The sequence below is a fragment of the Mus caroli genome, unplaced genomic scaffold (genome assembly GCF_978045245.1).
Source record: "Mus caroli unplaced genomic scaffold, Mus_caroli_1 scaffold_19, whole genome shotgun sequence".
NCBI classification, from domain to species: Eukaryota; Metazoa; Chordata; class Mammalia; order Rodentia; family Muridae; genus Mus; species Mus caroli.
The window spans coordinates 62,796,608-62,812,304 of NW_028227274.1; the positions used below are offsets into that span (position 1 = coordinate 62,796,608).

Here is a 15,697-nt window from a genome sequence, read left to right on the forward strand (position 1 = left end):
ATCCATTGGCTAGACGAGGTGGGCGAGTGACTCAGTGGCCGCCATTTTTAGTCAGGGAAGAGAACACTTCCGGTTCGAAGACCCTGGGCGGGGTGAGGTCTCTGGGCTCCGGAGACGGAATTGTAGGTCCCGGGTTGGGTTGCGCAGCTGAAGAAGTCAGTCTCCCTTAGTTCCCAGCCCCTGCGCCTAGCTGAACGCGTTGCAGGTTCTATTTTTGAGAAATTCAACCACCATGGGGGAAAAGGGGATTTTTTTTTTTTTTTTTTTTTAGTTTTAGTTTTTGATTTATATGTATGAGTGGTTTGCGGCTACACGCACCAGATGCGTGCCCTGTCAAAGAGAAGACATCGGATCTCTAGGGATCTGAGTTCTGGATGATTGTGAGCTGAGAAGCGAACCCAAGACCTTCAGAAAAGCAGCAAGTGCTCTTAACCGCTGAACCCCTGAAAATATGCTTTAAAAAAGAAATTGTAATGAGCCTACCATCTACAGCCTTCCCTAGTAGAACAACAGTTTATATAATATTTAATCGCGTTAGTTGATGTAGTCAGATGATTTAAAATATGCGAGATTTGTATAGGTTCGTTGCAGAAGCTATGCTGTTTGGTATAAGGCGTCCGTTGTTTCATTATTTGCAAGGGTCCTGTTAAAAATCTCTCTGATAGCGAGGGATGGCCTCACTCCCTGCTTCTGGCGGTAGATCTACTATGTCACCAGTCAGATTATGTATAACTTGTCTGGCTAGAATCGGTGTAGTGTTCTCAACACAGTATGGAGTACAGGAAGCGCTTGGCTAACTCTTCTAGGCAAACACACAGTCTCATTTAATCCGATCCCCCTCCAGGAGCGGACGTTTCCTTGCTGCATAGCAGAGAAAGTCACTATCAGAAATTGGCTGGAATTTGCCAGCGCCCTTTATTGATTGATTCGCGGACTGAATTGTGTTTAATTAATGGCATTGTTCAGGCTATGGTCATTCTAAGGGCGCTCTGTTCTTGTGGTCACCGTGTTCCCGCACTGCGTTCTTCGGATTATTCTGGTCTCTCTACTCACTCCATTTGGTTTGCCGCGCACTGTAAAGGGTATATCTCTATTTAACTTTCACCATAGTTACCTGCCTAAGTTCAGGGCATACGAATCCATCGACGCCATGTTGACGCTGGGCAGTTTCCGGGCTCCTCCTGGGTCCTGTCAAATTCACAAATGCCTTCCAAGAGCTTTGGTTCCATTCAGTATTTTGCTCCACAAAACAATTTTTGGAGAGTGAAAAGGCAAAAATTATTGTGAGGTCTCCTTACTCCATCCTAGCCTGGGAAGGTGTGTGTGTGTGTGTGTGTGTGTGTGTGTGTGTGTGTGAGAGAGAGAGAGAGAGAGAGAGAGAGAGAGTGTGTGTGTGTGTAAGATGTACGTAGTGTGTAAAACCTGTACAACAGACAACAGTGGAGATATCATTGTGAGACTTATTTGAAGGCACTGAAGATTCAACTTTCCTCTCTCCTTGGAGAGTTAAATTTAAGCACGAGCTAGACTGCTTATTCCTGGAGAACCTTTTCATTGGTGATTCCCCAAGCTACTTCATGTTTGTCTGTAAGCACCCAGGAACAATAAGAAATAAAATCATTTAAAAACTAACATCCCATTAAGGAGATAAAGTTGAGCAATTAGGACTCAAGCACTAGATTCACTCAAAAAATAACAATTACTATAGGTTTTTTTTTTTTTAAATCTGAAACTTAAAAGAAACAACAAATAAACAAAAACCCACTAGTAGTTAAAATAAGACCAGGCTGGACTACATGAGGCTTTATGTTAAAAAAACAAATCAAAGTCAAACAAAACACCCATGTCTTTCTTCACAGCAGTTGGGGGTGGGGAGACTAAAATTCATATAAGCCAAAAAGAAAGGAAAAAAGAAAGAAAGAAAAGAAAGAAAACCCACAAACAACAACAACGAAAACCTTCAGAATAGTCAAAGCACTTCTCAGAAGACAACAGAGCAAACGGGAGTCATGACTCTGAATGAAACAGGCAGACCCTCCGTACCGCCCAGCTTCTCTAGTCTTCCCTTCAACGGCCACCCATCAATAACCATCAATAACAGCCTGTTAGGCTCTCAGAGAGACATGCTCCTCACATCTAGCTTTTTCAAATGTTCATTCTGGTGAGTCAAACTCATGTCTTCCCGTTAGCAAGATAGATGCTTCACCAGACTGAGCCAGTAGGGTGATGTCAGATCCCGAGATGAAATTTCTGCTAGTTTTAAAACTATGAGCGTTTCTTCTTTCTGTGCGCCCTATTATTGACGTCATTGTATTCAATGTCTCTACAGCGTTGTGACTAAATCTGTGACAGAAGGTAATGTAAGGGAGATTTTAGCTCATGGCTTTAAAGGGGTCAGCCCAGCGTGGGGGAAGGCTGTGATAGAGCAGAATAGTTTCTACTGTGGCAGCCAAGAAACAGACAAGGAAGGGCACCAGGGCAGAAGCAAAGGTGCCAAGGAAAGAACTTCAAAGGATATATCCCAAGTAATGAATTTCCTTTAGTATGGATGACTTTCTGCTTTCGCCACCTCTCTCTAAGACCTCTTGTCATGAATCCATTAGTATGCTCATTAGGTCTAAGCCCTAGCTAGAGTCTAGTCATCTCTGGAAACCCTCACAGACACACACACTTAGAAAAACACCGTACTGTTCTTTTCTTTCTTTCTTTCTTTCTTTCTTTCTTTCTTTCTTTCTTTCTTTCTTTCTTTCTTCCTTCCTTCCTTCCTTCCTTCCTTCCTTCCTTTCTCTCTCTCTCTTTCTTCCTTCCTTCCTTCCTTCCTTCCTTTCTTTCTCTCTCTCTTTCTTTCTCTCTCTCTTCCTCTCTCTCTCCCTCTCTCCCCCTCTCTCTCTTTCTTCTTCTTCTTCTTCTTCTTCTTCTTCTTCTTCTTCTTCTTCTTCTTCTTCTTCTTCTTCTTCTTCCTCCTCCTCCTCTTCTTCTTCCTCTTCCTCTTCTTCTTCTTCTTCTTTGATTTCTTTATTTATTTTATGTATATGTGTACACTGTAGTTGTGAGCTTTCATGTGGTTGTTGGGAATTGAATTTAGGACACACAGTCATCTTGTTGGATTGGTCACCACAGAGACCTACTGATTGACTCGGTAACATTATTTCCCATTCTCATGGTGCAGGGGGTGGGAGGGGGGGTCCTCCACTTGCTTCCCTTGTCCTAAAGGTTTCATCTGGCTTCTTCTGGAGGCAAAGGAAATGCCCGTTCTCAACACCGTTGAAGGGGGGGAAGGCAGCACGATCTAGGACTCTGAACCCTGCTCATCCAGAAGGACTAAGCATGGAGCAGAGTTTTGAAGTCTCATTGACAAATGTGTGGGTTAGATTGAGTTGCAATTGGGAAGCATTTGTGACTTGCACAGGAAAATATGAACTCAAGTGACCCCTTTTGGCATAAAAATGTGTAGTGGTTTGAAAGAGAATGCCCCCCCCAGATGTTTGAACACATGGTCCCCAGTTGGTGGCACTGTCTGAGGAGGTTTAGGGGGTGTAGTCCTGTTAGGGGAAGTGTGTCATGAGGGGTGGGCTTTGAGAGTTCATATACTTGCACCTCTTCCATTTCTCTCTCTACTTTGTCCTTGTGGCTCAAAGTGTGAGTACTCAGCTCCCTGTTCCAGCTTCCATATCTTTCTCCTCTGTGCTGCCAGTATAGATCCCCATCCTCAAACCATAAGCCAAAATATACTCTTTCTTCCATAACATGTGGTCATGGTGTTTTATCACACGCAGCGACGAAAAGACAAAATGTTTTATTTCACATTACAATCATGGAATATATTATATATGCACAGTTCATGTTCTAGTTTTTTTCCTTGTTTTTTTTTTAAGATTTATTTATTTTATTTATATAAATACACTGTAGCTGTCTTCAGATACATCAGAAGAGGGCCATGTGGTTGCTGGGAATTGAACTCAGGATCTCTGGAAGAGGACTCAATGCTCTTAACCACTGAGCCATTTCTCCAGACCAGATTTATTAATTTATTTTATGTATATGAGTACACTGTAACTGTCTTCAGACACACCAGAAAAGGCCATTGGAAAGCATTACAGATGGTTGTGAGCCACCATGTGGTTGCTGAGAATTAAACTCAGGGCCTCCGGAAGAGCAGCCAGTGCACTTAACCACCGATCCATCTCTCCAGCTCCATGTTTTAGTTTTAAAAGTATGAAAAGATTCTTCCATTTTAAAAGTCTTACTCCTCATCAAATATCTTCTGTTATATAGCTCTGCATCTTATCTTTTGAGACAATGTCCCTTGCTGAACCTGGAATCTGCTGATATAACTGGACTAGCTAAGTAACAAGGCCCGGCAAGCCCCAGGAATCTTCCTGTGTCCACTTCCCCAATAATGGGAGGTTTGGTGTGTGTAATCATAACCAGCCTTTATGTGAGTTCTAGGAAAGAAATTCAGGTCCTCTTTCTTATATAGATAGCACTTTACCAACAGAGCCATGCATCTGACCTATGAAAAACCATTTTAAAAGTGTGTGTGCATATACAAGTGTGGGCCAGAGAAGTATATCAGGTGTTTGGCATTATCATCTGTCTCCTTCCTTTGAGGCTGGGTCTCTCAGTGAACTTGGAGCTATGCTGGAGGTCCCCAAGGATCCAGTATCCACACCTACAATACTAGCGTTACCAGGTGTTGTAGTCAGGGTTTCTATCCCTGCACAAACAGCATGACCAAGATGCAAGCTGGGGAGGAAAAGGTTTACTCAGCTTACACTTCCATGTTGCTGTTCATTACCAAAGGAAGTCAGGACTGGAACTCAAGCAGGTCAGAAAGCAAGAGCTGATGCAGAGGCCATGGAGGAATGTTCCTTACTGGCTTGCTTCCTCTGGCTTGCTCAGCCTGCTCTCTTATAGAACCCAAGACTATCAGCCCAGGGATGGCACCACCCACAATGGCCCTCCCCTCCTTGATCACTAATTGAGAAAATGCCCACAGCTGGATCTCATGGAGACATTTCCTCAAGGGAGGCTCCTTTCTCTGTGATAACTCCAGCTTGTGTCAAGTTGACACACAAAACCAGTCAGTACACTAGGCATGGGCCATACCTGCCTTTTCTCCCTCTTTTTCTCTCCCTCTCCCCCCACCCCCAAAGATGTTGGGATTCAAACGCAGGTCCTGAACAAGCCAGGTCCTGAACAAGCATCAGTACCAACTGGACTATCTTTCCATGCCCTATACCATCTTTTTAAAAGTGACAATAATGTACGATAAAGGATAAATATTTAAAGTGTGCAGTTGAAGGTGTTTTTTTTTTTTTTTAAACAGATCTGTGTACACATAAAATCATCACTATAGCCAGGATACTGAACAAACCTACTTTCCACCCTAAAGTTTTCCCAAACTGTTTTGTGATTTGGGTTTTTTTTTGGGGGGGGGGTTGTTTTGTTTTGTTTTGCTTTGCAAAAATCTCAATTGTTCAATTTTACCAATGAAGACTCAGGAGCCCAAAGCCGGGGTGAAAGCCTGATAGCACCGAGGCAGAGAAAGCACCCAGCTGACCTTCCTCCTCAGCCAGTCTCCCAGGACAAATGCTCCTCTCTCAGGCCATCTCACAAAAACTCTCTTCAAATCGAATGTCCCTCCCTTCTACTTCCTGTGCATTTCTCTACCCGTCCTGCTGACACCCTCTTGCTCTTAGTAATTATTTCTTAATAATCTTATGATTATTTCCTGTCAACCAGTTACTTGACCTATGGTTGATTTTATTTAATCCTAAGAAGAAAGCTCTTGGATTAAAGGTATGTGCTAAGGGCTGAGCCACACCACAACTAAAAACAGGGTTTTCCAGTAATCAAATCTGTTTGTATTGTATCTTCCCCGTTTTCCTATTGACCAATACTATTGAGTAGTGTGTGTGTGTGTGTGTGTGTGTGTGTGTGTGTGTCTGTGTTCAAGTGTCTATTCAAACTTCTCTAAGGAAGAGCTATGCTACAAAGTGGGGATTCATCTTCATTGTTTTGCTTGTGAATATTCAATATTATTTGTAGAAAAGGCTATTCTAGCCCCTACTTAATTGCCTTTGTTCTCTTGTTAAAACCCAGCTGTCCATATATGTGTGGACTGATTTCTGGGCTCTTTTATGTTCTGTCTATCTGCAGGCAAGTACTACATCTTTTTGATAACTGTAGCTCTATCACACTTGGAACTTCGTGGTAATCTGGCCTTCTGTGCTGCTTAACTGATAGATACCTGAATTTTGTTTTGATCGGCTTTCATTTGGTTTGCAGTGGTCTTGCTATGTATTTTGGATCAGTCTTAGCTTTCTATGAAGCCCAGCTAGCTTTGAACTCATGACCTTCCCGCCTTAGCCTCCTTACTGCCTTTTAGGTTTGCAGGCCTGTGCCATCCCACCCAGTTTACCTGGGAGAGTTGATTTATAAGGAGAACAGATTTCCTTCAGCTCATAGCTTCAAGGCATAGCCCCTTAGCCCTATTGCTTTGGGCCTGTGGATACATAATTGCCATGGGAATGTGTGATGGAACAGACCCATTTGTAGTGACTGGGGGTTAAAAATGAGAGGAATATGAGCTCCCATATCTCTTTTAAGGACATTTCCTCAATGACATAACTTCCTTCCACTGGTTTCCAGCTCCTAAAGATTGTACCCCATCATGAGAGTGCCACAGGCTGGGGACCAAGCCTTTTAACACATGGGTTTTAGAGACATTTCAGATCCTACCTACACCTTCCATCTCTTATTTTTAAAGATTTATTTATTTATTTTATGTATATGAGTACATGGTAGCTGTCTTCAGGCAAATCAGAAGAGGGCATCAGATCCCATTACAGATGGTTGTGAGCCACCATGTGGTTCCTGGGAATTGAACTCAGGACCTCTGGACGAGCAGTCAGTGCTCTTAACCTCTGAGCCATCTCTCCAGCCTCAACACCTTCCATCTTTAATTTTGTTTCACTGTTATTTTATAAATCCTTCTATGTCTTTGTATTCCCAGTTGAGATTTAGAATATGCTTGAGACCTAGAAAATCTATGGGATTTTTGTTAGGATTACATTGCTTCTGTGCACCAACCCCACCCCTTTCACATGAAAGGAAGCCAGCCATCAGGCACAGTTCTAGGCCTGGCCCTCTGTCTTCACAACGAATCGTGTAGACTGTTTTTAGTCCCTCTCGGTTTCCATGCTAGTGTCACCAGAAGACAGCTAACTTCAGCCAGCCCCGTCTCATTGATTTCTAGCTTTGCCAATGTTGTTGTTATAAGTCCTTCGGTAGTGCCGTAGTGGTACATGTGGCATCCCTTGGGGGCAGATACATCTGCACGATGAAGTCGAGGAATACGATGACCATGTCACAGGGTCATAGTTTTGAGATTTTTAGTGGCTATTTCTAAACTTCCCATATCAGGGTTTCTTCAGTTTATAGTTCTGTCAATAATAAAACAGAAGGTGGGCTTTGCACACAGCTTTAACTGTGCATTACCAAGCCTTGCTGGACATTTTCTCTTTTGTCATCTATCTATCTATCTATCTATCTATCTATCTATCTATCTATCATCTATTTATTTATTTAGATAGGAGCTCACATGGCCTAGGTAGATCTTGAACCCACTGTGTAGCTAAGGATGACTGAACTTTTAGTCCTCCGGACTTTTCCACCTGAGTGCTGACATTACTGGCATTTACTACCACAATTAGGTGTTTGTTTGTTGTTTTTGAGACAAAGTCTCGCTGACTGGAGTAGAACTCCCTATGAAGACCAGGCTGGCCTTTAACTCACAGAGATCTAGTTGCCTCAGCTGTAATTAAAGGTGCATGCCATCATGCCTGACCACACCATATTTTACTCCAGGGCTAGGGATAGAGCCCAGGGCTTCATGCAAGCTAGGCAAGCATTCTATGAACTGAGTTATAATCCTAGCCACGATTTTCCTTTATGAAATTCATTAGAGGTAAATTTAAATTCCAAAATATCCCATTACCCCCAAAGAGCCCCTCCCTCATAGCCATTTTTTTCCGGTTAATCATATTTCATCTGTACTATCTTGTGGCACCTGCTTGACCAAACAAGTCAAGAAATTGCTTTGAAGGTTAATACAGATATCTAGATCTGCCCACTGAAGTCCATCAAGGGTAAATTATTTATCCCGAGCTTTTGTCCCCGCCGGCAAGAACACACTCAGGACAACCGGAATCTTCTGCGGCAAAGCTTTATTGCTTACTTCTCAGGAAGATCCCGACCCCAGAAAATGGAGTCCCTTATATAGCGCTCAGCCATGACGTTTCAGCACCTGATGTGGCGTGACAGCTCCTGATTCATTGCTCACCCATCACACCACTATTACACCCCGAGAATGGGCAGTGACTAGGAGTGAGTTCACTCTCGCACTCGCACTTGTTTACTAGTTAGTCACAGCGGAGGCCAGCGCCATCTTATAATGGTGATTGCACAGCTCTCCACAGCGATTGCTCGCTGCACGGCTCTCCACAATTATTCTCTTCCCAGCTTTCAGATTCAGGCATACAATGTCAATCTCTTGCCCCTATCTCCAAGGGCACCCTGCTGGCTCCAATCATGTATAACCCCCCACAGCACAATTGTATAAGCCTAACTCATGTTGTTTTCTAGGGTGTGGTCACAGCACACACCAACTCACTGCAGCTGTGGTTAACTGCACACAATCAAGCCAGTCAAACTTTCAGCATGGTTGGGAAAGGTCTCCAAGATGCTACCCCTATTGGAGGAGCTATCAGCAGTTGATGGCTGTTGCAGGCAGGAGAGTCCAGTCACTCTTCTTTGGGGATTTGGCAGCTAGCAGGTTGGTCATGCCCCAGTAGATGGCCACCTTCCCATGCACTATGTGGTGTATGGGTAGCACGAATTAGACTTAGGGAGTTATTGATAACAACAACAACAATACAGGAAGTTGGGAGGGATATGGGGTGGGGGCACTAAGGGGATTTGAAGGGCAGCCGATGGATGTATATAATCAAAATATATCAGATACATACACAGACATTTTTAAAGAACAAAAATAGGGCTGGAGAGATAGCTCAGTGATTAAGAGCACTGACTGCTTTTCCAGAGGTCCTGAGTTCAATTCCTAGCAACCACATGGTGGCTCACAACCATCTGTGATGGGATCTGATGCACTTTTCTGGTGTGTCTGAAGACAGCTACAGTATATTCATAAATAAATCTTAAAAAAAAACTTTAAAAACTCTCTCATACACACATGTTCTCTGTTCTCTAACCCCATCCCCTGGCCTGACAGTGACTTCCTCCATTTAAGGTGTATCAAGGTTCACACATGTTATAGCATAGATCAACATCTCCTTCTTTTTGTGGCCAAATTGTACTCCAATTGTATCCATCCATATCTGTTGATTCATCCACCTGCTGATGCTGCGGTCTGGGTTGTTTCTATCTCTGGGCTGCTATGAACCCGGTTTGTAAGTGTTTGTTTGAGGTCCTGTTTCTAATACTGTCAAGTATGCATCTCAGAGTGGACTTGCCCAGCCAAAGCCAAATCGGTCTTCCTCAGGGATTATACTACTCCCCTGTCTCCAGAAGGATGGGGGTTCGTTTCTCCACTTTCTCTTAATATCATGACTACGATGTTGAGTGTGAAGTGGGATTGCGTTTTGCTTGTTTATTTGAGGTAGGATCTCCCTAGTTCATGTTGACCTCAGATTTGCCATGATGCTGACAACCACCTGCCTGCTTCCAGCTCCTGCAGAGACACGCCTGCCTTCACACTTTGATTTTCACCTTCCCGGTGGCCAAAGACCTTGAGCATTTTTCCGTGTACTTATCAACCATTTATCTTGGAGAGATAGCTCTAGAAAATCATTTTCCTTTTCTTTAACAAGTACTTTTATGCGTACCTGGGTGTTTTGCCTGTGCATATTTTTGTGCACTGCATAAAGGCTGTCCTTGTGTTGTTCAAATGCTGATTTCTCCACCCTCGTATCTTGTTTCAATCTGGACATGGTTTTATGTTTATTTTTAGAAGCCCCTGTCTCAAGTTTGTATAAGCAGTGTTCCTCATTTATTCTCTGCCTTGGCGATAAAAGCCAATGAGCCAAGTGGCTGGAGAGATGGCTTAAAGGTTAAGAGCACTGTCTGCTCTTCCAGAGGTCCCGAGTTCAATTCTCAGCAACTACATGGTGGCTCACAACCATCTATGATGAGATCTGATGGCCTCTTTTTGCGTACAGGTTTGCCTTACGGGACTTTTAATAAATCTTAGTGTCTCTATGTGGTTATTGGAAAGCTAGTAAAGGTAAAGAAATACAGCTGCCAGACTAATCGAGTATTTACATTTATATTAAAAGCAATTCATGGGGCTGGAGAGATGGCTCAGCGGTTAGGAACACTGACTGTTCTTCCAGAGGTCCTGAGTTTAATTCTCACCAACCACGTGGTGGCTCACAACCATCTGTAAAGAGATCAGATGCCCTCTTCTGGTGCGTCTGAAGACAGCTACAATGTAGTTATATACATTAAATAAATAAACAATTCTTTTTTTAAGACCCAATTCATTTAACACATGTCTATGTACCACTTGCATGCCTGCTGTCTGTGAAAGCCAGAGGAGAGCATCAGGTCCCTCAGGGCTGGAGTTACAGATGCTGTGAGCTGCCATATGGGTGCTGGGAATCAAACCCGGGTCCCCTGGAAGAGCAGCGAGTGCTCTTAATCACCGAGCCATCACTCCAGCTCCCTAGAGAATTACTTCTTGCCTTCTTTGTTTTAGGCATCCCAACTTCCATCTCCCCCAGATATCTCGAAGTGCCTTTTGTTTTATAACTGCACCAGAATCTGTATTGCAGCCGTAACTTGCTAGCAGATAATGACAGGAGTTTTAGAAGCCGTTTTGCAGTCTTCCTAAGCGCCACAGGAAGGCAGCGCCTCTTGAAACGTCTTTGGATTCCACTGGGGTATACATTTGACTATCACACTTCATCTCCATCAGATGCCAGTCCCGAGCAGCATCTGCCGTAGGATATGACTACGTTCCTCTAGGTGGTGCTGTTGAGTCGAAAATATCCCTGAACCAACTCTGGTGCTTTGCTAGCTGCCCAGCTCTTCTTATACTTTGTCTACTGAGGAAGCTAGAACCAGCCCCTCTCCTATCACCCCACACACCCACAGCCTGGTGACAGCCTCTCTTCACCCGCTGCAACCATAACTCCCAGAGAGGTCCTCACCAGGGGATCTCTTTCCTTGTGGCACAACCAACCACACTTTGCTGGTGAGGCACATTCATTGTCCCTTGCTTCTAGGGCCGACCCCCTCCCGCCCCTCCCCCCACCCCGTGCTACACGGAAGTCTTCTCACTTCATCTTTGCAGCAGCTCAGATATGGACTGAGTTTCCTCACTCATTCCCATTTGCCCACCTTTCTGCCAGGTATTCTACACGTATCTTATAGTTCAAGAACAGCAGCCCACTTCTCTTACTCTCCTTCTAAGGAACTGAGAGGAAGAGGTCTGGAGCAGTAGACGTTGTCTTACCCAGAAATGGCTATTCCCTTTTCCTTGAAAGTCTAATCACTTCCCTCAGCTACATCTCTTATATTTTGTACAGTCTCTAACATTATTTCTTACGGCCAGAGGAGTTCTACACGTTTCAGGAACCGTCTCGGGACTAGATTCTCCTGTCATATACTCCACACTTAAAAGCAACAAAACAAAACAAAATAAACCACAGCTGCAGCAACAGAAAAAAAAAAAAAAAGGGGGTGGGCTACATAGATAACTCACCAGGGTGCTTTGGTGAGTATCCAGGAAGACTTAAATCCCAACACTGAATAAAAGCAGCTATGGCTGTGGTGGTGCCTTTAATCCCAGCACTCGGGAGGCAGAGGCCAGCCTGGTCTACAAAGTGAGTTCCAGGACAGCCAAGGCTATACAGAGAAACCCTGTCTCGAAAAACGAAAAAAAAAAAAATGCAGCTGTGGTGGCACCTACTAACATCAGCACTGGGAGGGAGGTGGTCAAAGGAGGCTCAGAAGTGCAAGGTCATTCTTGACTATATGAGGAGTTCAAACAAGCCTAGGATATATGAATGCCATTCTTTCAAAGGCAATAAAAAACAAAACTTTGTGTGTGTGTGTGTGTGTGAAGAGATAGCTTAGCCATTAAGGCCACTTGCTGTTCTTCCAGAGGTACAGACCTCTTTCCCCTCAGTTCCTTAGAAGGAGAGTAAGAGAAGTGGGCTGCTGTTCTTGAACTATAAGATACGTGTAGAATACCTGGCAGAAAGGTGGGCAAATGGGAATGAGGGAGGAAGTTTCTAGTACCCGTAGCAGGTAACTCACAACCATCTGTAACTCCAGCTTCAGAGGAGCTAACATCTTTTTCTGGTCTTTGCAGGCACTGGTACACACAAGGCTTATATCCATCCATCCATCTATCCATCCATCCACACACACACATACCACCACCAACAACCCCACTTAGAAACATGTGTTAAAACTGGAAAGTGCAGCTCAGGAGTGCATTTGCCTAGCATACACAAGGCCCTGGGTTACATCCCCAGCACTGCCAATAAATAACCACACAATACAGACATAAATATACATATATAAAATTACATGTTCCAAATATTTTACTAAAGCATTTATTTTCTTAAACAAAAATATACATTAAATCTCAGATTTACAGCATATAGAAATAATTTATGATTTGCATTTTAAATTATTAATATTGCACCCAGCAGTGTAAGTCTTTGACACATTTGCATTGCCAACCCTCCCCGCCATTCAAAAACAAAAAACAAAACAAAAAAAACAAAAACAAAAGCGAAACTTGAAACTGACAAAATTACACAAGCTAAATTTTCCATAAAAAAAGGAAAACATGCAATTCTTTTTATTTACATGGTAAAGTTGTAAACTTTCAGAAATTTACCTCTAGGAGATAGGCATACATTCTTTCATCATATCTAGACACTGCATTATAAAAGTACAATTTAATTTTTTTCCTGTCCTGTGTATAGAAGATGAACTACACATGATTTCCTTTTGGGAATTCACAGACTGCTATGAACATTTGCAAGGGGAAAGAAAGTTACCTACTACAACCCACAGAGGCCCTCAGTAGAGAGAGCAGGGAGACTGTTTTGTGAAAGAAATAAGATGAGAAAAATCCCCTGGGGGAAAAAAATAAGTTACCTTTTCAAGGATATTTTCCTTAATCACCTAATGTTTTTTCCAAAATAAAAAACAAAAACAACTGTTCTTTTTTGTCTTAGACATAAGACAGATGCAAGAGCAAGGCTCCAAAAGACTTGTATAAAATACTTTCTAGGAAGGGGGACACAAGCAGTTTCTTTTCAACAGATAATTCTGCAAAATATTCCCAAAGGTATCACTGATGCCCTCTGGGCTTTTTGTTTGTTTGTTTAAACTTATCTGTTCTGAACAGTAGATCTCTCTTTTGCTTCTAGGAAACACAGGGGAAAGTCCTCCACAGACTCCCTACCAGGTAAGTCCATGCTCCTGACAGTGGGAAAGCTCACACTCAAGCCCAAGCAATGAAGTTGCACGTATATATATATATATATATATATATATATATATATATATATATACACACACGTATGTTGCACATATATATATATACACACAATCTCATAGTGTTTTAAGTAATTTTAACCATTTTTGTATTGGGCTATATTCATAGTTCTCCTTGCCTGAATGAGGCCACAGGCAGCAGTTTGAATACACCTTTGTATGTATCATTCTCCTCTGTTGTGGGCAGTAGTAACAATGTTCCCATCACTTAAGAGTCAAGACTCTTGTTTCTCCCCTCCCACCCCCAACCTCCCAGTCCATTCAGTGACTGGGAAGAGCTAAATAGTGTTGTCTTCCAAAGGAAACCACAAGGAAAATTTCAATAGGCATAGTCCTGTCCCTTTCTAGTCAATTTTAGGTGATCCGTAATTGTGCATATTTATAGGACATCATGTGATGTTTCTTCCATTTTATATGGGACCTAGGACTCCAGCTTTGCCACCAAGCCACAAGGTGGCCTGCCATGTTCCTCAGCACGTGTATATTGTATAAAGTTGACATCACGTTTTTTCCATTTCTCAGTTATCACTTCTTGTTGAAAACATTTAAATCCCTTTCGTCTAGCATTTCTGAAACACACATTCCATTATCATGATCTATAGTCCTTTACAGATGCCACAATTTATTTCTCTTATCTAAATGGTACTTAATACTAGTGGATAATGTCCTCAGCTTTAAAAAAATATTTTTTGTCATTTAAAAAATTTTAAAATTAAAGTAGGGAGTCAAATCGCTTGGTAGTACAGAGAAATACCAAATAGTAAAAAAACACGGAATACATTATTTAGCTTGGTAGTAAAATCAAAACCAGAATGGAACGTTGCACTTAAATCATTCAATCAAGGAAACTTGTTTCAAATTTCGAAAGTTGGTAGAAAGAAACAGGGAGCCTGATCAAGGTCTGAAAAAGTCATTAAGCCACTTCCTGTCAGGTGATAAACATTAGCAACCCTTTGTTACTGCACCCATACATTAAAAACAGATTTTCTGTTTTCTTCTTTTTAAAGATGACAAGCAGAGGGGGAGTGCATCTGAGAAATCCACGCTTGAGGCCACAGATAGAAGAGTGTAATTGTAAATTTGTAGTGTAGTAGTGTCCTTCCAGCTGAAATGGGAGACTTTTCTAAATTCTGCGGTCTTCCATTAGGCCAGGATTAAAAAAAAGTTCCCTTTGAATCTCAGCAGACACAATCGGCTGAATAACAGGTGGTGTCTTGGCTTTGTGATTGCTTAACAGCACAATCCTAGAAGTTTATTAAAAAGGTTATTGTCATCAGTATCACTGTGACAACTTCAGTTTGTTTGTGTTTTTAAAAAGGTCCTGAGTCGTTCATTAAAGAAAAAACCAAAACCAAAACCAAAACGTCTTCCCAGCGCTCCGGTCTCTCAGCAGAGCAATGCCAATCAGCTCTCCACTGTGCGCCGGTACTCAGCCGTGCCATCCGCGATGATGGCATCCAGGGGCGAGCGCTTCTTGCGGATGCTGCGGCCAGAGGAGATGAGATCTGCGTAGCCTCTCTGGTGGGAAAAGGCATAGGCTGAGCGCCTGGAAGATACTCCCCTCCGGAACACGCTCTGCCGCCGTTTCCACTGCTCTTCAGCCTTCAATCGCTTTCGATGCTTCTGGATCTGGAGAGAGAAAAGCAAGAAGAGACAGATCTGAGATGCACAGGTCGCCTAGCCAATAGAAGCTGGGCAGAAGCTAGCCCCGCGGAGAGCCTTTACACCCTTATGCACGCACAAATGTCCCCGCTTTCTGGGCTAGCGGGACATGGAGGGTCCGGAGGGTTGGGGACTATTTCCACTATCCTGCAGGTAGATTTTGGAAAACTATTGCCAGGCATTTAATCCCAGTACTCAAAAGGTGGAGGTATCTTGGAGGTCAGCCTGGTCTATATCGCAAGTTCCAGGAAAACCAAGCCTCACACTTTTAGTAAGTGTAGTGGTTATTTCCTGTCAACTTGACACAAACTAGATTCATTTGAGAAGGAATGTTAATTAAGAAGCCGCCTCCATCAGATTGGCCTGTAGTCAAGGCTATAGGGCATTATCTTGATTAGTGGTTGGTATGGGAGGGCCCAGCCCAATGTGAGGG

The 15,697-nt window shown here is 42.9% G+C and overlaps 1 protein-coding gene and 1 long non-coding RNA gene across 3 annotated transcripts in view; one reads left to right on the top strand and one right to left on the bottom strand.

Moving 5' to 3' along the window:
* Positions 1–21: 21 nt before the first annotated feature.
* Positions 22–15,127, top strand: LOC147000313 (uncharacterized). The gene is made up of 3 exons (XR_015046066.1): positions 22–205; positions 13,476–13,513; positions 14,921–15,127. It is a non-coding gene; the product is annotated as an uncharacterized LOC147000313 (long non-coding RNA).
* Atp8b1 (ATPase phospholipid transporting 8B1) overlaps positions 12,632–15,697 on the bottom strand; it is a 138,642-nt gene continuing 135,576 nt past the window's right edge. For both annotated transcript variants that reach the window (XM_021150778.3, XM_085833559.1), the window contains one exon: positions 12,632–15,231. In XM_021150778.3, coding sequence (XP_021006437.1) covers positions 15,007–15,231 — 225 coding nt within the window. In that variant the 3' untranslated portion in view covers positions 12,632–15,006. The remainder of the gene's footprint in view (positions 15,232–15,697) is intronic.